This window comes from Fukomys damarensis, unplaced genomic scaffold (assembly GCF_012274545.1).
Source record: "Fukomys damarensis isolate Sample0158 unplaced genomic scaffold, DMR_v1.0_HiC HiC_scaffold_38, whole genome shotgun sequence".
Classification (NCBI taxonomy): Eukaryota; Metazoa; Chordata; class Mammalia; order Rodentia; family Bathyergidae; genus Fukomys; species Fukomys damarensis.
In genome coordinates this window covers 49896721-49920309 of record NW_022900950.1, presented here as the reverse complement: position 1 = coordinate 49920309, position 23589 = coordinate 49896721, and the positions used below count along the sequence as shown (strand labels likewise).

The 23589-nt window shown below is 36.8% G+C and overlaps 1 protein-coding gene across 2 annotated transcripts in view; it reads left to right on the top strand.

Moving 5' to 3' along the window:
- The window catches only part of Lrch1 (leucine rich repeats and calponin homology domain containing 1), an 89231-nt gene that overhangs the window by 50709 nt on the left and 14933 nt on the right, over positions 1-23589 (top strand). The window contains exons 13-18 of one of the 2 annotated variants that reach the window (XM_019209417.2): positions 3612-3665; positions 4343-4415; positions 7359-7463; positions 14810-14919; positions 18291-18428; positions 21948-22025. In XM_019209417.2, the coding sequence (XP_019064962.1) occupies positions 3612-3665; positions 4343-4415; positions 7359-7463; positions 14810-14919; positions 18291-18428; positions 21948-22025 (558 nt within the window). The remainder of the gene's footprint in view (positions 1-3611; positions 3666-4342; positions 4416-7358; positions 7464-14809; positions 14920-18290; positions 18429-21947; positions 22026-23589) is intronic. The other variant, XM_019209420.2, reaches the window with a different exon arrangement.

Genomic DNA, 23589 nt, shown 5'->3' with positions numbered 1-23589 from the left:
TTTTACATGTTATCACCTTAATTTTTGAAGTTGGTTTTTATTGTTAATTGATGCCTCCTTTATTTCTGCTATTGCTTGTCTTCATGGCATAGCATAAGTGCTTAGCTTTTTCACCTAAAGTGAGACCTAGCACAGGCCCTGTGCATGGTGAGTAGTTAGTGAGAGTCTGTGCAAGAGAGGGAAGAAGAAAAGGAAAGAGGACATAGGTGGTAATGGGTAGGCTTTGGGCAGCAGAATTTCAGTGTCCTGCTCATTGGATGTATAAGCTTGTAACTGATACAGTAGCTGATACAGTACCTCATTTAGGTAAAATGCACTGTATGTTGTGTTCTCTCGAGTGCACATTCTTGTGCTTGTGCTTCTTGAAACTCATCTGACCCTTTTCTGCCTGCTCATAGAGCCTCATGGGATTTTCTGAAGTTTCTCCGGGTTGCAATCATTCCAGTACATGGAATGTGTGGAATGTATTCCCATCTAAGAGAGGGAATTGGACTTCGAAGAGATGTGTTGGTCCCTTGGTTAGTGTGGTCACTTTAATGGGTATTGAGGCCCTCCAAGCAGGTCACTCCACACCCTTCCCCAGAGTGAACACCTGCTGATTGGGCCAGTTGTGTCACTGTTTGAACACAAAGCATATGCCAGGTATAACCTACGGTGGCACTGTTATTTAAGCGTGCTGCTTAAAATGTGCTTGAACTTACACACATGTACTTTTTTTTAAGAAATATACCTGGATTCTAGGATTGTAAGAGTTATCAGGAAGACACAAAGCCTATAGGAAAAATGATACCTGTACTCTATCCTCAACTCACAATGTTTTATATTATTTTAATAAAATATAAGGATTTGTTTCTTTGGTTGAATAGGCATATTTGACTATTTTGCCTTTTTACTATTTGACTGTTTTACCTTTTCTTTCTTCTTGGGGCAGTTCTCTGTCCCTGGTAAACACCTCTCCATGATTTTAAAAAGGGAGGAAGGACAAGAAATTCATGAGAATAAGGAAAACATAGTAAAGCAGTGTATTCTCAAGGCCAGTGCTCATGCTGGTGCAGGTCCTTATTTGTATGTGGTTATTTTTCATCCTGTCTTCCACCTTATGCAAGAAGAGAGTAGTGTGCTTCAGCACAGGCCTGCACAGGCTCACCATCTGTTGAGTGCCTCTGTTGGTCCAGCTAGTGTTTGCCATGGAGGACTAGAATGGGAAGGATGGCAAGTGGCCCTCATTTTAGGGGAGGCTTAGGAATTGCACAGGACGGCAGATGTAGATGCTGAAAGTATGTAGAGGAGAATATGTAGAGGAGTCCTGAGTTTTCTCTGTGCTCTGAGAGACTGGAGCGGGATCTGAGGAGAGGGGTAAACTGGGGCTTTGAGGCTGTGGCCAGGACACGCTGTGCAAGGCATTGCGGCTGTGGTGGGTTCAGCACCCTGTGTGACCCAGTGACTAGAGTGAGGCCAGGCTGGAGCAGTCTGCAGCTGGGGGCTGCCACGTTCTCTGACCTTAAATATGCTTAATTTTGTTCCCCTTTTTTCATCTTATTTGTACATGTTTGCAGTACATAATGATTACATTCATCACGAAGAGTTGGAACGTGTACAGGATCCATCTTAATTCTTTTATTCATCCCGTAACCCACCCATCACTCTCTGCTTCTTCCACTCTTGGTCTCTTTCCTTTTTACAAAAGCTCTGTTTCCATTTTTTTCTTTCAATTCTTTTTCCCCTTCCACTTTTTTTTCCTCTCCTTGCATCTCTTGTTCCAGTTCCCATTTGAAAAAAATCACCCTACTTCCTATTACCTATCTTATTTTTCTCTTTATATTTTGAGTTTCTCATATAAGAGAAACTGCAATATTCAAGCTTGTGTGTTTAATTTATTTCACTCAATATTATGGTCTCAAGATGTATCCATTTACCTACAAATGCCTCCTTTATCCTTTGTTATGACATTGTGTGTATATACCACATTTTCCTTATCTGTTCATCTGTTGAAGGGCATATAGGGCATTTCCAAGATTTAGCTATTTTAAGTTGTGCTGCTATAGAAATGGGCACGCATGTATCGCTCTAATACGAAGACTTTAACTCTTGGGAAGGTACCTTGTAAGTGAACAGCTGAGTTGAATGGAGTTTCTATTTTTAGTGTTTTGAGGAATCTCCACACTGATTTGCATAGTAGTTGTACTAGTTTCCATTCTCACCAACAATGGAGAAGGGTTGCTTTTTCCCTGATGGCTTCACCGGCATTTATTATGATTTAATTTTTTGATGGTGTAACCATTTGTTCTGGAGTAAGATTTCTCGGTGTCATTTTAAATTGCATTTTTCTAATGGCCAGTAATATCGATTAAACATACTTCAGAACACTGTCCTCATCAAGTCTGGGTAGCATTGGCTTGCATTCGGGAAGAAATGTGAATTGACTTGTCAGGTATATATTATATCCAATAGGAGAGGATATTGAAAAAACAATAGGAAAAATTAGAGCAAAGAGCTGCTTATAGAAAACCTCAAACCCAAAGATACTTGTTAGCAGTTTTAACAAAGTTCTTTAATTGGATAGAGACATTAATGGCATCTTATTCTAAAACTGTTTGACCCTTGGATTTGTGTTAAAATTGAAAATACTCTTAAATATCACTCCTCAGGGATGAATGGGATATCTTTATTTTACATGAATTTGATGGCATATGTGAACGTGTTTATATTAGGTGTATTTTAATAAGGTGGATCAGTAGGGTCTTGACCATCATATAAAGAAGGCAGATCTGGGAGGACACACTAGAATGTGCTCCCTATAGTTTCTTGTCTCTCGGTGCCCTTTTTGTGCTAGTTTTATAGGTTTTTGCCATCAGGTATCATTTTTCATCTTCTGTACTGGAGAATCTGGCCAACTTCATGGGCTTACATATCCCCTATATAATAATGACTTCCAAATCCCAAATCTATAGCTTATGTCCCAAATTCCTGCCCTTTCTCCCAGCATTCAGATTTCATCTCCATGTTCCTGTTGTCTGTGTGGCTCATCCAAACTATCAACTTCCTTTTGAACAGCAGTACCACCCCCTACCCAGTTATTTCAGGTGGAAACTGTGACCACCATGCTTTACCATATTTTCTCTTAACCAGTGGTTGCCAAAGCACACTGATATTGAGCAGATCTCGTGAGATTGAGATCTAGGCACAAGCATTTATTAAAAGCTCCCAATGTGACTCTGTGTATTTTGGAACTACTACCCTGGACCATTTCTAAAAGCCCATAATTAGAATGGGGCTCGTGGCCAGCTGGTAGCTTGGTAACTTGGCAAGGTAGGCTACTGTTCTTGGAAACTTGGGAGTAAACTCTTCATGCTGGAAAAAATTCTTATCTTAATTTGCGTGATACTTCAGATATATATATTTTTTGTGAATATCGTTTCATGCTTTTAGAAATGCTAATGTGACCTATTTAGCTGTTGAACTCACTTATTGGTTCAATATAAATTTATTGCTTTTGCCTGGGCAGGGGATGTGATGGAAGTAAGAGAAACTCGCTTTGCCTTTTTGCCTCATCTCTTTCACAGTGTAATGGAATATACCATCCTTTTTTTCCTCTCTCTCTCTTCTCCAAGGTGCAAAATGACCTAACATTGCAGAGTAATGGAAGCCAGTATTCTCCAGATGAGGTAAGTTCCCTGAAGATGAATGGAAGCTAAGGTGTTCTATGAAGGCTGAATTAGAATATCTTCTACAGAAATGTGTAAACTAAGACTATGATTATTGAGCTAATTGAAGAGACTCAGGTGAACTCTACTTAGCTATCTAGCCTTATCTGGCCCTTTGAGTAATTAGGTTACTTTTTGTAAGAAACATTCTTGACAACCAAATGCAAGAATATCTGTAGAAAACAGAATGGAAGTCACTCAACTAGGCAATAGTTAGAAAGTCTTCAGCATGTGGTTTCTATAGATGAGACATCTGTCAGTGGTACTGTTTCCTTGTCTCATTGATTTAATGAGAATCTTTGGTAGATGTGGCCTCTTTTGGATGTAGGCACACACACACACATGCACCCATGCATACCCCCATGCTGGAGGAGAAAGAGACTACCACTCTCACAGGACTGTGAAGTACATTTGTAATGAACAAATAAAAAATTGAATGAGTCACCCCAAAACAATTTTCTGTTGCTTATTCTGCTTAAAACATCTGCAAAGTGATTTTTTTTAAGCCAAGACTTCATCACACTGCAGAAAATGCAAACAACAAGCCATATTATAGTAATCTTTGACCATAGAGAAGTGTACATAGTTCTGCTTCTGGATTATTTTTTTCCTAATTTCCTTTTCTTCTAACCTCACAGATGAGAGAGAACTCCCCCACAATCTCTCCTACCATTAACAGTACAGCTCCATTTGGCCTGAAGCCTAGATCAGGTAAATTAAAACCTCAGTCCATTATATCATTCCTAAACTAAATAACTTGGTGGTTTCTCTTTAGCCTTTAAGTTTATCCGTGAACACTGTCAGTTTTGGTAAGCTTGATTCATGGTATCAGAACCAAATCAGAGACTGGAGCTATGATTTTTAGGGACTCAGCAGGTCCCTGCTGTCAGTAATGGATAACTTTCCTTCTTTTGAATCAGAGCAAAGGAGAAACCATGGTGGGAACATGCAAGTAGAAAATAATAGCCTATTGAACTTTTTTACCCAAGGAAAATAAAATAGCTTTCTGTTGCCCCAGTGGTTCCTGGTGTTGTAGTGAGCTAAAGGTTAGCAGACTTCTTTCTTGGATATCTCCAGTTGCTTTCTTAGTGTGGTAGGACCTATGTATTTATTCATGTAACAGAGTGATTACTTCAAGATTTACATGAATGAGTAGAGGTTATGATAAAAAACAAACAAAAAAAAACCATGAGAAAGAAAGCATTCTGCTTGTTGATCTAACTAGTGTGTTCACAAAAGTAAGTTATAAAAAGGACTCTGAATAGAGAAGTGTGTTTCTTCTGATTTGTCCATTTATTTACAGTTCTGGTGCTGTCTTCTTTTAGCTCCTCCTTAGCTCCTCACTACCAATGCTTTTAAGCAAGTGCAGGTGGAGAACTCAGACACTTTTAAGCCAAAGCTGGTAGACAACTGAGATGTTCTTGAGTTTTCCATTGAAGCATTTTGACAACAGTAGAAGTTGTACACGTGTTTAGTTTGAAAAATGTACCAATAAGAAAAAAAACGAAAATGATTCATTAATAAGGAAGTATTTTCATTCTTGGAGCAAGTTCATTTATGGGGAGTATGTGGCCAGGTGTATTGGTTTTTGTTTTGGGAATTTAAAAGAGCTATATCCAAAAACTCTTTTGTGGAACTGTGCTTAAGTGGGATAAGAGTTGGTGTTTGTTTGCTTTTTGTTTCTGTGGTGCTGGGGATCAAACCCAGGCCCTCACACACTTGCTAGGCAAGTTATCACTAAGCCACAGCCCTGATCCTAGAAGGTTGTTCTATGGAGAATCAAATTGTACATGAAATAAGACTCCCAACAGCTGCCCTTCTCCAGTGTGGAATGGAGTGTATGTGACCAGATCTGGGCTGCATGTTTACTTCCTGGTCTTGGTTGTGTTTTGGGAGAAGGAGGCGAATCCAGGCCTGCCACCTCTGTGCCCTCAGTGAGGACCACAAGAGTCATGGCTCTGTACACTGAGTACCTCAGACTGGTTTACAGACTATCTCTTAATCCCTGCAGGCAGCCTTACAGAATTTTAAAATATTCCATATTGAGCAAGTCAAAAGCTGAAGGGATCACCAAAGAACAATTTCTTTTGAATGTACAGTCTTACAATGTAATTGTAAAATTGCTCTGGTGACTTTTTATTCCTTTTATAGAGCTCAGTTAAGTTATCAGATTAAGTACCGTCACTGTAAACTATTTCAGGTTCTTTGTAGTGGTAAGAAATAAAAAGTAGAAATTGTTTTGAATAACAGAAAATAAAGATTGTTTCCTCTCTAAGCTTCCAGCCTTGAGGTACTCAATTAGCCAGGATGTGAATTGTGCTAGTTGTGGAAAGCTTTGTGGAGTTTGTTGCCGGATATAATGTTGATTTATCTTCAGAAACATCAAGTGTCATTGGAATTTTAATAAAATCAGCATTATGTATTTGGATTTTAAGATTTTATGTAGTAACTTATAAATATTGTATTATTTATTTTCCATATTTTTGCTGGAAAATAATTTGTATTGTATCTTAACCAGAGATTATATGATTAAAAAGGATAGAAGCCAATTTTTGAGTGAATGCTTAAAACTAATTTTAATTTAAAATTAAGTATGTAGATTTCTGTGATCTGGAGGTTACAAATAAAAGACTGCTCTTATGATCAAGTCAGAATAAAAATTTAGGTTCTTATATATTAATAGTTTTCTTCAGAAGAAACATTTTTTTCTCTTCCATGTTTTCCTCCCAAGGAGAGATAATGCATGTATCCAAACATATATTCCTAGAATCACATACATTCATTTTACTGGCCCTGCCCTATGATCTGATAAAAGAATTATGTAGAATATTTCTTAAATATAAATATCCTAAATAAATGTTCTGGTTTTATCTTCTTTTAGCGCCAGATATAAAGTAAGATGTATTATTATTTCATAAATAACCAACTCAGAAATTCTTGAAATTGATTGGCATCTATCTTTTGGTTAGATTTATTGTTAAACATACTCTATTGATGTCCACTTTCTTTTTTAACTGAACAATATCTAAAACTAGTTGATTGAGATATACAGTGTGGGTTAAAGAAGACTTGGTTGGATTCAGCTCTCCATAAAGCATACCAGGAAACTTTACAGATCTCTTTAAAATGAAATTCTACATTGCCTTGGGGAAAAAAATTCACTAATAGTAAACAAGGATTCTGTTTTATTTTAAAATGATAGATATACTTATAGATAGCTTTTTCCTCCATGACCAGACTTTTTGTGTGAATCATGTAATTGTATTTTCTAAGAGTGTTAGTTGTTCAGAAAGTCTTCAAGAAAGGTATCTGGTAGGTCTGTGTATAACTCATGAGTGCTCTTTCTTTCTACTGACACAACTCATTAGTACCCTTAAGTCTGCGGGCTTGCGGAACTGTTAAGATTAACGATATTAACTGCATGTAAAATATTTGACTGATGAGTACTAACACTCAGTTTTTATCATTCTTTTTATTCCATATGCCATCTTTCATTCTCCTCCCGTATTGTACATTTGAAATTAAATCCCATATAAATGAAACCCACTTCATTTTCATACAAACCTTATGCCATTTGTGAAATGCTGCGGCCCTTTTGGTTTTCCCTGGTCCTTGTGCAACTGTTTGCGGCCTGGCTCTCTCGCTCTCCTGCAGACCCAGCCCTCATTCTCCCTCCTATCTCCTTCAACAAACTTACACAGGCACAAACATGGGACAACTCTAGCTACAGTGTTCCCTCAGAAGGAGACAGTGACAATGGTAGGTGGTTTTGTACCTCTTCTTCACTTTTCTCATTAATAAGCCAGTGAATATACTGAAGTTTTCTTTCTCTGCAGCTAGAGTATATTCACTTGCATGCTTGTCACATGAGATGAGATGCTGAGTCAGCCTAGACAGTGATGTTCCCAAATGCATGTAATTGTTTTCTAGCAGTTGGTCAAATTATAGTTTAATTATCTTGAGCACTCTGATTTGGGGGAGGATTTTACAATGCTTTCTTCTCTACCTATCCTGCTTGGGTTTTTTGGTTTGTCTGCTTGACCACAGAGATTTGGGTTTGCACCTTTGAATTATCTCTGCTTGCTTTCACACCTGTAATAAATGCTTTAAGAGTTTGATCTTTTATTGTCTATGCTTACCACATGAGAATTAAAGGTAATTAAAACATACTGTGGCTGATCCTAGAGTGTGTTGCACTGAAATGGTAACATGGAGGAATTTTGAAACCAAATGGAAATCACTTGCCTTCTTTTTAAAACATTATTCACACATTTTGACTTTTCATGCTTTCTGGATTATAAATTCAACTGTATAATATTCAAGAATAATAAATTGATGTGAGATTAATATATACAAATAAAAAATCGAGGATACTCAGGTATGATTAATGTGGATATCTTAATTTTGTGGCAGTAAATATGTAAAGTAGTCCAAGAGATAAAAATAAAATAAATATAATTATTTAGATCTATGTACTATATATATCTGAATCTCCACTCTAGTCTAACCCTAGTTCAGATCTTAAACATTCTGCTTCAAAATACAAAGTAATAAAAGTAATATTAAAAGCAACAGTGTGATTTTTAGAGGAGCAAATGAAATGTGAGCTATAACTCTGATTCAAATACAATAGGAAGATATATTTTGATTATACAACAGTTGTGAAACAAAAGTCCCTCCTCCTGTATCATCCAGCATTCAGCGCTGGAAATTGAAGAGGGCTACATGAAACCTGATAAACTGTTTCTTTGCTTAAAAATTAAAAAAATAAATTTTTAAAAAGGGAGAATTTTGTTTTTCAGAAACTATGGCTATTTATGGATATGATGTTGGCTAAAGGAAATAAAGCCTAGTATGAAAGATTTATGAGTGATTTGGTATTTCCTTAGTATTGATGTCTGAAACCAGAGCACCTGTTTAAGCAGGCACAGACTTAAACACCTGAGTTTCTGTCCTTATAGATGAACTGACAAAAACCACAACGGTGAGGTGAGCTGCCTGGTTACACTGTTAGGCCATACTCAAAGTTCCTAACTCTTGCATGTCTCCTCTCAGACAAATCTACAGTTGTTTACTGAGGCCTCTGTGTGCAGTGTACTAAGCCAGGCTGCCTTCTTTTAATTAAAATATCTGCTATTTTCTTAGCAAAAAATCACTGTGAAAATCTTTCTAGAAAGAAAATAGCCTCTGCTTTATGAATTGGTATTTTTTCTGAGTGACAATTCCAGGCGTTCATATGTACCTCTCACATTGTTCCACAATAATAATAGAACGCTTGTTTTCAATATTTATCCTGCTCAATCAATCATGACTGATATTTGGTGGTTGTCATTTTTCTCTCTTTGCAGTTCGTCTCTCATATGCCTTAGGCAAGTGGAAATTTTGTGTACAGAAAATGTTCTTTACAAAAATATTGGTGCAGGTTTCATGCACATCTTTGTTCTTTTCGTGCTAAACATTGCCTTGTGATGTGAATATGCTTTCTAATACACTTTTTAAAGTAGTACTCTATGTCCACAAGTAGATGAGCTAATGTTACAAGGGGAACCCCTCCTGCCTTGTATGTTGCATATGCTACCTTCTGAGTAGAAAGTTCTGCTCCATTGTCTCTGTTGGCAGTTTCAAAGTTGATTATCACATTGCTTTTGTTTCCTTATATTTTTTTATTATCCAATATCTTCAGGCCTCTCAACCTTTGGAAATAAGGGACGTCTTATCAACAACTTAAGATAAGGGAAACCTAATTTAGTTACTCATTTTGAAAAACTTGGCATTTTTATATCTTGTTCACTGCTTCACTTTGTGTAAATATTCTTCTATTTCACTCCTTCCAGTGTTTTATTCCAAATCTGTCTCATTTTAAATTCACCATTTTCCCTATCATTTGTTCTTCAAAGAGACATTATTTAAATGTCTCACTGGGGCAGGAGATCCTTGGAGTTTGGATTTCCACAGTTCCCAGAGTTCTGCCTTGGGTGGATGGAGGCGAGTGTGGAAGTTCACCTAGAGCTCTGCCTACCTCTGGCACTGGATGGGCAGTTTTATCTGTTTCTTTTCAACTTGCCCTCTGCTCCTTCCCTTGCTCTTTCTTACTCCCTCTTATGACTCAGTCTCTTTTTCCCCCTTTACTTTGAAGTTAATACCTTTCCGTCTTCTTTTGAATCACTTTTGCTTTTTCATTTGCATTGAATCATTGGGTGCTAATTTAGGCTTAGTTTTTAAGTAATCATCTGAGAGGAAATGAATGGACAGATGCATCTTGCCAGCTCACAGACAGTTTCCCTAATTTTTTTTTATGATAATCTTGCTCTAAGGTATTATTTTCTATGTTTTGAAAGTGAGGAAACTGAGGGTGTGAGAGGGGTTTTTTTTTTTCTTCTTTTTTTCAAGCCTCAGTTCTGGCTTTGTATTACAATTGTCTTAACCCTAGACTCAGAGGAGCTAGTTTATTTGATAAGGCATTGCATATAAACACTGATCTTTTTTTAACTGCATTTATGTAGTATGTGGTACAGGTAGGTTTGAAAACCACTGGATTAAGAAACATACCCAAGAGCCTAGAGAGGGAATTTAAGCATTTTATATAAATATATTTCCTTTTTGCTACCAAAGGTAGATGGAATGAATCAGCTTGTTAAATTTTTAACTCGCAGCCTGAAACTAAAGCTCATGATTTTTTTCAAAGCCATTGTATTTCTACCCTTGAACTTGTATATATTTTTCTTTCTTTTTAAAATTTATGGTGCCTAGAATAGAACCCGGGCCTTCACATATGCTAGACAAGTGCTCTACTGTGCAGCTGCATCCCCAGCTGGATTTGTATAGCACAAACATCACAGCAGCCCAGGTGTTTAACCTCCAAGAAGGCGAGAACTATATTTCAAAACCTTTTTCCACAAAGAAGAAATTGCCTTATTTGCTTAAATTTAGGTAATAAGAGTTAATAATATAGATTGATGATTTTTATAGAAAGTATATTTCATGAAATATATGGTAAAATGAATTTCAGCCACATTTGAGAGCAGTAACCTTTTTTTATTTAAAATATATTCCTGCAATAATTAGAGAAATCGTTGTTTGTACACATCCTTAAATAGCTATCGAGTGCTTACTATGTGCCAGGCATGATGCTCATGATGGATACAGCTCTGAAAAAGATAGACACAATCTCTATTCTCCTGACTTTGGAGTCTACTGTATTCAGACCTAGAGACTGATGTTAGCAGAATTTCTATGAGAGGAGAAACTCGGATCACTTGATTGGGATGAGATAATTTCTTCAAGGTGACCTTTAAGTAGACTGATCTTTGAATGAGAGAATTTTGAAACACTGGTTTCATTTTCTCCTTAGCAAATTCATGCTGCCCAACTCACTACTTTGTGAGGTAGGGTAGAGGATATAAGTCTGAGGCACATATGCTCTTATGGTTTTATAATGGAGAGAAATATATTTCTACTGTAATGTAAAAAGTGATGAGTGCTGTAAGAGAGACCCAGATAATGAATTTTGTAAGTCCTAGGATAGAGGAATAAACATAGTGAAGGAAAAGGTAGCGAAAATGGAGAAATCACTGGAATTTGACATGTATTTGTAAGGTTGATTTTTATATATTCTGCATAAGTTTATTTATCATTCCTTTAAGTACTGTGCTTAGAAATTAGTGTCTTCTGCTAAACAAATTATAAATCTTTTTGTATTTTAAATGATATAAATTTGCTTTAGAAAAAGCAGTTAAGGACTTTTTTTTTGCATCTTAAATCATCTACCCTCTTTCCTGTGTGCACACACATACACACTGCTCTCTTGTCCCTTATTTTCCTGTTTACATTGAAACAGGGTAGCATTTGATATGAAAAGCAGATGCTAACAACAAGCTGTCTTTAAATATTGCCCTGCAGCCTCAAATTGAACTTTTACTTCTCCAAATTATGAGAGTTTTGAAATATATGGTAGTAATATGGAATTAACAAAAAAGAGTCATTTTTCCATGAATCAGTTTCCTGAGGTTATGGCCAAGATTGGTCACTGGCTTTATTATTAAATATTACTTGAAAGAAAAAAATCACAAGGAATGTAATTATAGCTACCATAATACTCTAAAGTAAAACTATTCTGTCATAGCAAACCTAGCAAAAAAAGTTGGCAAATTTATTGTGTACCTAAAGAGTTTGTTTTAAATTCTCCTCTATTTTGTTTTGTTTTTTTGTTTTTTTGGTTTTTTTTTTTGTACCAGGGATCAAACTCAGGCCCCTACACTTGCAAGGCAGGTGGCCGAACCACTCAGCTAGATCCCTGGTCAATTCTCCTCTATTTCATGGAATTGATATACTTAAAAAAACTAGTAGAACCATAGTCATGATTTCTAATAATTTCATGTACTTTTGAAGCCTTTGTATTAAAAACTACTATTCAAATATTTCTAAACATTTTTGATTGCTTAACATTCAAAGAAAAAATATCCAGACATGCATGTTGTAATCTTAAGATACACAGGAATTTTAAATGAAAAATAACGCTAGGAGATTGAAATGCAGACACCAGCGCCTTGTCATGAGCGTCCTCACAGGGCTCCAATAAGGCACCGATGCTTGACTTGTGTGCTGCTAGACAAAAGCTCCCAATTTATGAAACTTCCTGATAGTTTCATATTCAGAGTGAAAACTGCCAATAAAAACATTTTGAAAATATTAAATATGTTGTATGAGATAAGAATACCCTAGAGAAAGGTAAGGGAAAATAAAACCTCTAAAGAAAAGTTTATGTCAGTGGTGTTGGTGCGCCCCTTGCCGGTGTACATGTGTATTACCCAACTCTGTCCACATTCCTTGACTTTTTTGGTAAAAGTGAATTGTTTTCCTTAGGAGAAGGAATTGAATTGTTTCCTTAGGAGACACAGATTACTGCTTAATAATTTTACATCTTAATACATTTATCTTTGAAATGCTGTGCTTCAGTGGGTAGATTTTCTTCTTTTGCTCAAGAAGGTATAAAGGCAAATTTAATGAGTTCTCAAGTTTCTACCGTGCGTCCTAATTTGTCAGACTTTCCCTCACTTCCCTTGGCTCTGTGAACTCTTCATCTCTCTTTGCCTGGTCACGCTTTGCTTCTATTGCTGGCCTCACTCTATTTTTTAAGCAACCGGTCTCCCTTTCTGTGGACTTTGGCGTTCTTTGTGCGCCTCGGTGACCAGCCTTCCTCTGACAAGATCCCTTTCGCTCTCTTTGCCTGTGACTTCCCTGGGTGCCGTCCAACGGAGGCCCAGGCCATAGGCTGACTCTACTAGAAATCCCAGAAGGCAAAAGGACATATGTGCATTACTAGCTCATCCTCTTTCTCCATTAACCGGGAGTCAAGGATTTAAGCTGTGTCATTTGCCAATCGATGTTCCCTAAAACCTCAGGATGCTGATTCAAATATCCTAGAACTGATTTAAGGAGAAAATCCAAAGAGACAGATTGGGATTACAATAATATAATTAGGTGAGTACAGGATATTTAATTATATGGAGTGGACTCAAGACTGTTCATTCAAGTTGTTATACTTGTAAAACATTTAACTTTTAAAAAATCGAATTTTGAATTTCTAAAATGGCCCATAGGAAAAACTTTATCAAGACAAAATAAAAGTTGCAGGGCCGGGGATTTAGCTCAGTGATGCGGCCACCTGCCTCACAAGCGCAAGGACCCGAGTTCGATCCCCCCATACCAAAAAAAAAAAAAAAAAAAGAAAGTTGCATACTCTTCTTTAACATTGCTCAAATTATAATGAGGGATGCTACTGATTAAAGTTTGCCAGTACAACTTTCTGTGTGGTACTATACTGACTTTAACACTGGAATTCTTTGCCCAAAATTTCCTTAAAGTCTCCCCTATGTTCCTCAATCTGAAAATCTGCAGGATGGAGGAATCAAACAGCTCTAGCGGCTCTTTGTTTCTGCTTGTATAAATGGAAAGTCGGCAGTCTAGGGGGAAAAAAATCTCTAAGGAGGAAAAAAATCAAATTTAAATCTTCTTTGGGCTTTGTTTCATTAAAAATCAATTAAAATAGAAATTTTCTGCCTTCTTGATTGATCCTTGAAGAATATTATCCTCTACCAGTTAATCTTATGTGACTGTTTGTGGAGTACTTGGAATTGAATCTAGGGCCTGCTGTAGTAGGCAAGGCAACTGCTCTACCTCTGAACTACTTCTCCACCCAAGAAAACATCTGGGAGTTTTCTGTTTTGTGTTGGTTTGGTTTGATTTTTGTTTTTTGTACTGGAAATTGAATTCAGATCCTTTGCACTCAGCAATATCAATAGCCCTTTTTATTTTTTGTTTGGAGGCAGGATCACACTATTTAGCTAAGTTCCCTGGGATGGCCTCAAACTTTCAGTCTTTCTGCCTCAGCCTCCCAGAGTGCTGGGATTATAGGCATATACTTGAATTCCTTCAAGAGGAAGCATTTATTAGTTACTATTCTCACAGGTTAAACTGAAAGCTAATGGTGATTTCTTAAATTGCCTCTACTCCCACCAGCCTTCCTGAAAGCAGTCTGTCATCTCTAAAGAGCTGGTTTCTTGGGTACTTGGTCACTGACACAATAAAAAGCAGCTTTTTTCCATACCACACTCAGATATGCATCATCACTTAGCTGTTACTCAGGCTTACAAAAATGTTATGCTAATAAAATCATTAACTTACACTGATTTTTAACATGCAAAGCAATTCTGGCATCTTCTTGAGATAAATTATCTGAATTTAATGAAGGAATTTGAGTATAAATTAAAGCTTAGAATGCAGATAGTGGAAAAACAAGAGTGGTAGGATCTGTCCAAGAAGTGGCCTGTAATGGTCTCTACAATGACTCAGATTGTTCCCTGGGTTCAAGTGATTGCCACAAAGAAACACAACTCAATATAATTTAAAATCTAATCTCCTTTACAATATTTGATTCATGCTTTTCCTGTGAACTCAGAAGTTCTTTGTTTCTGTGAAAGGTAAATAATTTTGGGGGGATGAATAAAGAGATTATTTGTTTAATTTAAATATGAACAACCCTATTTGTTAGGCAAAACTGTGCAAGGACATATCTAAGGGAATTGTCTTCCCCTCTTCTGTTATAGTGTTTCTAAGACCTCAGAGAAATCTGGAATCTATAGACCCACAATTTACTATTCGGAGAAAAATGGAACAGTTACGAGAAGAAAAAGAGCTGGTGGAACAACTCCGTGAGGTACTCAAAAATGCTATATAATTTAATAAGAATTTTCAGAATTGAAGCAGCGTTTTATATTTTTTAAAAATAGACTTCGAGGCATTGCAAATGATGGTAGTTTCAAGCCTGGTTACGTCACTTACTGACTGACACTGGAGAAGTCACAATAATCCTGCATTTCAGTTTCTTTATGCACTAAAAACATAGTTCTAATCTACTTTAGTGGGGTTTTGTGGAAAATACAAGAGGCTGTAAGTAGAAATAAATACAGATATATAAATATTAACATTATTTCAGTCGTGGTGTACTTTAAATAATACACAGTCATTTTATTTTCTTTAATAATAATATTCCATTAATTTAAAGATGTTTGTAATTGTCCTCACTTTGTATCCCATGCTGGTCAAGGCTTTTATGTTAATCACTTAAGGGGCAGACCATTTGAGTTCCTCCTAAGGATGTAGTCTTACAGTGGGGGCCATTGACAATTTTAATCCTGGTAATGGCAGAGACTAGGACTCTCTAGTTCTTTATTGTAAGTTTTAGTTCCTGGTGGGCACTCTGTAGGTGTCTGTGTACCCTCAGAGTCTTTTTGTATAGTTAAGATTATATATGGAAGGTAAAATACCACAAGGATCCATGACCGGGGAAGAAGACATTGGTATTTGTAGCTAAAGACAGCACATTATGAATTATCACAAGTTCTTTATATTCAAAGCAAAATACCATAGATATAACTCGGAAGAGGATGGAAAAGCTTCGTCTCCAGGTCTCCTTTCACCACTCTTGTTCAAGTGTTATTCTGGGTGGTGCACATAGGTGAGAACAAAAAAAGCCCTTACTGTTATGAAGCCTGTAGACTATTGGAAATAGTAAATACGGAAAGAAAGAGAGAAAGACATACAATGTCTGATAGCAGTGGATACTGACAAGATATAAAAGAACCCTATCAATAAAGTTTAAATTAAATTAATGTAGGTCAGCATCTCCATTATTGAAGATGATATTTTGTATATGGTTTAGCAGGTAGTCAGGAGGGCAGAATTTTAAAAACAAACATTTAACAAGGTCTTTTAAGTCACTGGGGTTGACTTATAAGCACAAAGGGAAAGTCAGACCTGTCATTTGCCCAGAGGATTTGAATATACTGTAAACTTGGAAGGTAAACTTTTTAAGATATATGAAAATAAGATTAAAGTTAAGGTAGGTCTCTTAATGAGTGATATCTTACAATTTTATCTTGAACCTGAAACATTTATGCTTTAATTTAGTGAGATAAAACTATAGAATGAAGGAATGCCCCCAAAATTAGGCATCTATACACAGCAGTTCTGAGATTTATATGCACTATTTTTCAAGTTTTCATTTATTATAAATCGCCAAATTAAGCTGTCCATTCTTAGGTAATTGTCCAGTTTAAAAAAAAACGCTTCTGTGGAAAATCAGAAACTTTTCTTCAAGATTTTAAAATTGACTTCTCTACTCTGCTTCTGAGAAGACTGAGTAGAAATGTTTTCCTACTCCCCCCTAACATGCTTATGCAGGGTATATAAAACCAATTCTAGGAGGACAGAAGAGGGCAGGCTGGCTCAGGACTTGAGGAACAAGGTGGTAGTAAGCTCCAGGCGCTTTTTTGTCCTTGGATTTATCAGACATGGAGCTGAAGGAACCTACTGGGCTCCGATTTTTAAAGAAAGAGAAAGTCTTAAAAGCCTGATTCCTATAGCCAGACACCCAGGAAATGGGCACTCTCTCAAGACAGAAAATGTTTAGATAATAAATGCCCAGCTCCAGCTGAACACCAAAGGAAAGATTAGTGGTGCTACCCTATCCACTCTAGCAAAGGCCAAGTCAGGAGGCAGGACTTGTGCCCCACAGGGTTAATATCAGAGAAGGCAAAATTGAAGCCAGAATTTCACCCCCCCTCTGCTTCCACAGTGCTGGTGAAGACCACCTGGGGAACCTGGACTTCTACCTCTCCCCAGCTGGAAGAAAACACACCTTTACCCCAAGTCCCTGGCCGCCAGAGACCAAGGAGAAAACCTAGTCTTCTACACTGATCTGGCAGTAACAAGATGGAATTCTCCCTTTGCTTCCAAAAATATAGACAGCTGAGTGAAATAGGTTTAAATAGGTTGTAAAGTCTCTGAACATAGCACAAAACAAAAGATGTTCAGGCTTCAATAGGAAATCATTCACCACACCAAGAACTAGGACAACCACAAACCAAATGAAAAATGACAATTTACAGATGGCAACCCTGAAGTGGCAGAGAAGTTACAAAATACTGACAAAGGGGTTAAATAAAGCAACCGTGACAAAATAATTTCAGCAAGCAATGACAAATATGGTTGCAAGAAAGGAAAAGAGAACAACTCAGGAGGGAACTAGGACATCTCAGCAAGGAAACAAAAGAACAGAAATATAAGGAAGAGACAAATGAAAAATTAGAACTGAAAAATACATCCAAAATAAAAAGTCTGGTGGACGGACTACACAGCAGAAGAAAGGAGACAAAGGAAAGAACTTGAATGGAGGTGACGAAGAAAATAAAGAGAAATGATCTAATCTGAACAACAGAGAGAAAACAGACTAAAAATCAGTGAACAAGTCTCAGGGAACTGTGGGAGTATAACAAAAGATCTAAACTCATGTCGTGGGAATTGCAGAAGCAAAGGAGAAAGAGTATGGAGCAGAGAATGGTTTTAGGATAGGAGAAGTGGGTGTGGCATAAAATGGCAGCATGAGAGATCTTTGCAGTGATAGAAATATTATCCAGGACTGGGGACTTAGCTCCGTGTTTCTGCTGCCTGCTTCACAAGTGTAAGGTCCTGAGTTCAATCCCTGGTACCAAAATTAAAAAAAAAAAAATGTTCACCTTGATTCTGTGAACATTAGTGTCATGGTGGTTTTGCAAGTTGCTGTCACTGGAAGAAACTTTGTAAGGTGTACATAGAATCTCTCTGTATTATTTCTTACAACTGCATGTGAATCTAGAATGCCTTAAAATTAAGAATTTAATCTTTTTAAAAAGGAATATCTCAATAAAATATAGTCCATGAGAAAAGCATCCCTTTATCCCTCTTCTACCCCATGAAGGATTCATTATTTCTAGGTTTTCATATCAAGGGCTGAAAAAACTTGAACTGAAGAGTGATTCTGGCATTCCTTTAATTCTAATTTTAAAATTTTAGATACAATGAAATTTGGCTCTATATGGAGAGATTTTGTGTATTGTTTGAAAAAAACTGAAATAATGTCAGTGTTTTCTGAGCATCCTTATCCCTGACTCTAAAATAAAACTAGAGGCTCAGTTCATAAATGCTTGTGACCGTATTTTATCTTGAAGGATATCCATAGCAACTGGCTTTCTTCTGTTTCCCTCACAGAGCATCGAGATGAGACTGAAGGTCACTCTTCACGAAGACCTGGGAGCGGCACTCATGGATGGTGTTGTACTCTGCCACCTGGTCAACCACATCCGCCCACGATCGGTTGCCAGCATCCATGTACCCTCTCCTGCAGTTGTAAGTAACAGCATATTAAGGGCAGCTAACTGACATGAAACAGACTCTTCTCAGACAGTGTGGTTAGTTAAGAATCCAATGTGACCAATAGGTCCTCCGCTCCAGTCCTTTCTTTTGGGCCCCAAACAACTAGAGGAACCAATCGCAGGAATGAGTCTGAATGAAACAACATTTTCACCAAAAAGGGAGAATATTAAAGTAAATCTGTAAGTGGCAGAAAATAGCTTTGTTTCGGATATCAAGTTTAAAAAATATTACTGAAATTACTGCTAACTTTGGGACTGTAGGAACATAAAGATCCACATCTCAAAGGGGGTTATTTAAACAGTGAGAAGTCTTTATAGAAAGCCCCTTTTGGTTGGTATCTTCCCTTCAATATGGGCTCTCGTTCTTTTATGGTCATTGGGGATTTTAGGATGGTTCTGTAAAGATGAGCAGTTTGTGGAAAATATTGTGACTAACCCGTTAAGCCAGAGGTCAGTCAGCCAGACACAAATTAGACTTCTTCATCACACTGTGCTCAGGGACATGTTGAAGGTGGTGGGAGGGTGGGGAATAGGACCCCACTGATGCCCCCTAAAGCCTCATCCTCCCTGATGAAACCTGCCTGTGGGATCTTGGTCCTAGATTCCACAGGGCACAGCTTGGGCCAGACAGAGCTCCAGAGTCCATTCTATGGTTGTTTAGGTCAGAGGGAGGGTAGTGGAGCAAGGCTTATCTTGGAAGCCTACATAGAGACAGAATAATAATTTCTACTCCGTTTTTGCTGTGTGTTGGGAGAAGCAGAAAGAGTTGAGGGGCTAAGAATATAACGTTTGCATTAAAATTCTGGATCGACTTCTAAAAGCCATACGACTTTGGGGAAATTATACATCCTGTCTTTAACTCAATTTGTTCTTTTATGTAATGAACATGTTCTTAGGAGGCTTTTCACATAAATATGAACCATTCATGTCACTAGTGCTTTTGTAGAGCACATTTTCAAAATTCAGAACCTCTCACCTGAAGGTACTGTATGGTGTTCATAAGATGCAGTACTCTATAATCTCTTTCCCAGGAAGGCCTCATTATAGTGTTGGCTTCCTTTTTTTTCTCTCTTGGAAGCAGAAATGCTATTTGATGATCCCATTTCAATGGTTTCCTTTCTATAGCATTGCACATATTTTTCCTTTGAAAACCTTGACTCTTTTCACCTCAGAAACATACAGCAAGAAAGACCACATTGGCTCCTTTTTCAGATGTCCTCTGGTAGCCTTAGTGTGGGACAGTAAATTGTATCCTGTTATCCAGTATGAAACTTTCCAGACTATTACAAATGGGATTCAGACTGCCATAAAATTTTCTGAACCGTATGCAAAATTTTCATTTAATTATTTTCCCCAAATTCTGTGAGAGTTACTATGGACTCTTCAACCTCCCACTGGAATGTGCAGCTGTCACTTCACAAGGTGTTAGAGGACACTATCAATCGACTTATGCTTTGTATACTTTTAAATTTTTTTCAGGAAAAATGCTATATTATTTTAGAAATCATTTGCTTTATTTCTTTCGTAAAATTTTTTAAATTGAAAAATCAGTGCCTGGTTGGGAAGAGAAAAGGGTGTAAAACAAAAGAAAAATAAGTTGTCCTTTATCTTACCCTCAAAGACACCTACTTTACTGTTAACATTTTCTGTATTTTTAAATTATAGCTTCTTATATATACCATTTAATGGTATTTAAAAGTTACTATTAAAGCCGAAGTTTTCCCTGTCATTAAAATGTTTCCTAAATATCTGTGTTAATAATTGTAACATACTTTAGTCTATGCTATTATAGTGTTCCTTTTTAGAAGTGCAGTTTGTTTCTAAGTGTCCCTTAGCAAAACTTCTGTATCTTGAAGCTGTTTTTCACAGCCCAGCTGTGCTGTAGCCATAGAGCCTGCTTCCTGTTGCTGCTCTGTGCCGGTGGCTCTCGACTCCAGTCATAGGCAGCTCTCTGCCTAGAATGCTGCTCCTGACCCTGCCCCCACATCTTGGCCTTTCAGCATCACTATCTATCACCCAGTCTCCTCTGCTTCAGTTTTTTCAAGGACTTAAACAATCCTTGACCCCTTAGAACTGGGTCCTTTTGCGGTTTGTATATTCCCTTATAGCAACCCCATTACAACTAGAAATTGTGCTGTTATATTACAGTTTCCTTTAATTTGTCAATATTGCCAACTGTGCTACAGCTAAGTGATATAAAAGCCATGTCTTTTGATCCCACAGTTGTATCTTTGGCACCAAGAGCAGTGTCTGACACATAGTAAACAATAAATACAATTGTGTTTGCCTCATCAGTGCTAGGTGAGAGTGCCTTTCCTGCTGGTATTATTACCAGCATTAAGCATTCTAACCTTTCATTCCTAGAAGTAATGTCCATTTTTTACCCAAGCTGAGAGAATATAATGGTGAACAGAATCATTGTTATTGCCCATATGCTGAGACTGTTCCTTAGAAAAATGAATTTCTTCAGTCTTTGACAATTTGATAAGCAAAACATTGGCATCTCAGTTGGTATAATTTTTTTCAGTTGGTATAATTTTTGATTCTTTGAACAGTGGTGACAATTCTTTAACAAATATCCGATGATTAAATATTGTATTTGTTGCAAGTACTTTTCTATTTGAAGCTACAAAACAATCTTAGAATAGGTCCTCCCTCAATTTCAGAGATTGGAAATCACTGGCCTGTAAATTGAAACATGTCATCCATTGGCTTGTTCTGCGCTGACCTAAGTATTTGGATTTGTTTTTCCCAGTACCAGAAATTGAACTCAGGACCTGGCGCTTGCCAGGAAGGCATGGTGCCCCTGAGCTACATCCCCAGCCCTAAGTATTTAAAATAACATGAAGCATCACTGGACTTTCACAACAGACTATAAGTAGTTGACAGAAGATCGTGGGCCCAAAGGATCAGAGACAAAGCTGAGATTTCCACGTGATAAAATGCCTCTCAGTGCCCCGTTACCACATCTAGAACTGCTCTTCTGTTATTCCCGTGTCCCTTCTTCATGTCTGTTCTTCCTGTTTGCACAGGGCTTCATGCAGCCATCCTGTGCTCCGATGTGCAGGCAGCTGCTCGCCTCGTTTTCATGCAGCTCACGATGGGGGCACAACTTCCTCCCTAGCCAACCAAGATGGAGAATATTTGTTTAGCCTCCATGTTGTTCCACATGGCAACAGGCTTATTTTCTTTTGTGTGGAGACATTTTAAGTAAATAAAATCTTAAATAAATGCTGTGAAAATTTAAATTTTTAATGTTGATTGATTTATGCCCTTATAAGATAATATTAGTCACTTCACTATCACTTTTAACAGGATGAAGTCAATCTTTATAAAACATAGCTTCTGTGCTATGTTGGAATCTGTTATACTTCTTGCTTTCCTTTCTAAGGAAACTGATCATAGAAAATCAAAATTTATCAATAAGGTATTTCAAATTTTGCCATGTATTCTCTTTTAATAATACATTATTTCTGTATATTTGCATTTACAGCCCAAACTTAGCATGGCTAAATGCAGAAGAAATGTGGAAAACTTTTTAGAAGCATGCCGAAAACTAGGAGTACCAGAGGTAACATCAAACTTAGTTCAAATAGCCATATTTTAGTAAAAATTGTATCTATGTGTTTGAATAATTGAATAGATATAAGCCTTATACGTGTATTTTTAGTCTCATCTTTTCTGAGACTAATCTTAATATATTGTATAAAATTTTAATTTAAATTGCTCTGTTGTAGTGAAATTAAAATAACTGCACCATACATTCATTTCTAAGAACAAAGGGAAAATTATTTAAGATTTTGAAATTTGAAATTCCACACTTGCGAACAAATTAACCAACTAGATTAATTAGATTAATCAGTAGCTTCTTTAAGAGCAAAAAGTGATGAGGCTGTGAGTAAGCAAGTTCCATGGAGTAGAATTTTGGAGCTGATGTATCCCCTATGCAGAACTCTTAATCAAAGACTGTAGTTGCCTCCTAATTGTTGACTTTCATTCACTACAGTTGCATTTTTGAGTGTGTGAATCAAACTACCCAGCACTATATACTACAATTATTATTTCCACTAATAACAATGTTTATATGTTGCTTTATAGTTTAACTATTTATACTTATATTTTCTCTTTTCATTAGCAGTAGGCCCAAATGGCAATTATCTATAGCTAGCCCCACTCTGTGATGTCTTTTTCCCTTTCCCAAGCCCACCTGCAGACTTGCTCTCAGAGAAATGATTCATTCAGGGGCTATTAAAGACTTTTGTGTTAATAGCATAAAGTAATTTTTCAGAGGTATGTGGGCCAATTCATTCAGAATTTGGGGGTACTATGTAAATTGAGAAGTTTCTCATCATTGTGATAAACACAAACATGTAGAAACTATATTTATGACTTTATCTTTACTAATGCCCCAAGGATAAAGTAACGATGTATCATGAAATAAGTCTTTCTGAGTATGTGAAAAAAATACATTACAATGTAATTCTACTCAGTGATAGGAGTTATTAAAAGTGAAAAAGACTTTTTCTCTCCTCTCGTCATTTCTTCTCAACTATTTTTTAGCTTGTTGGAGTTCAGGCATAGGTGGGTTAGTGGTAGAATTCTAATGTTTGAGGAAGAGGAGGACATTGTCAAAGCATCCTTATGTTAGAGCTATAAAATTAAATTCATTTTTTAAAAGAGCATAGTTTTTATATGGTGCGCCAAATGTCTGTGATCATTTTGTCTTTCAACAGTGTTAATCTATATGTCTGTATTGTATGTATACATTTTAATATTGCATATACATTCTTGGCTTCATATATTTGTGAAAATACTTATCTTTTCTAATGACTTAATTCTGTCATGGGCTAATAAGTAACTTTTCCTATGTGAATCCAAACTCTCATGCCAAGTTTTGGATGATCAATTATTTGTGTCTGCTAGAAAGCACTGATGAGTTATGATTTAAGCTCCTGTGATTATTTTAATCTCATCAATGTTTTTTGGCTTATAATGATACAAAATGAGATAGGTATGCCCTTGCCCATTTCAGTAAAAGTTGGTAATTAAGATTTCTCTTTTTTTTAATTAAGAAAAAGGAAATTAAACTTTTAAATGCTGAGCAAAATTTATCATGATTTCTGAATTATACCCTT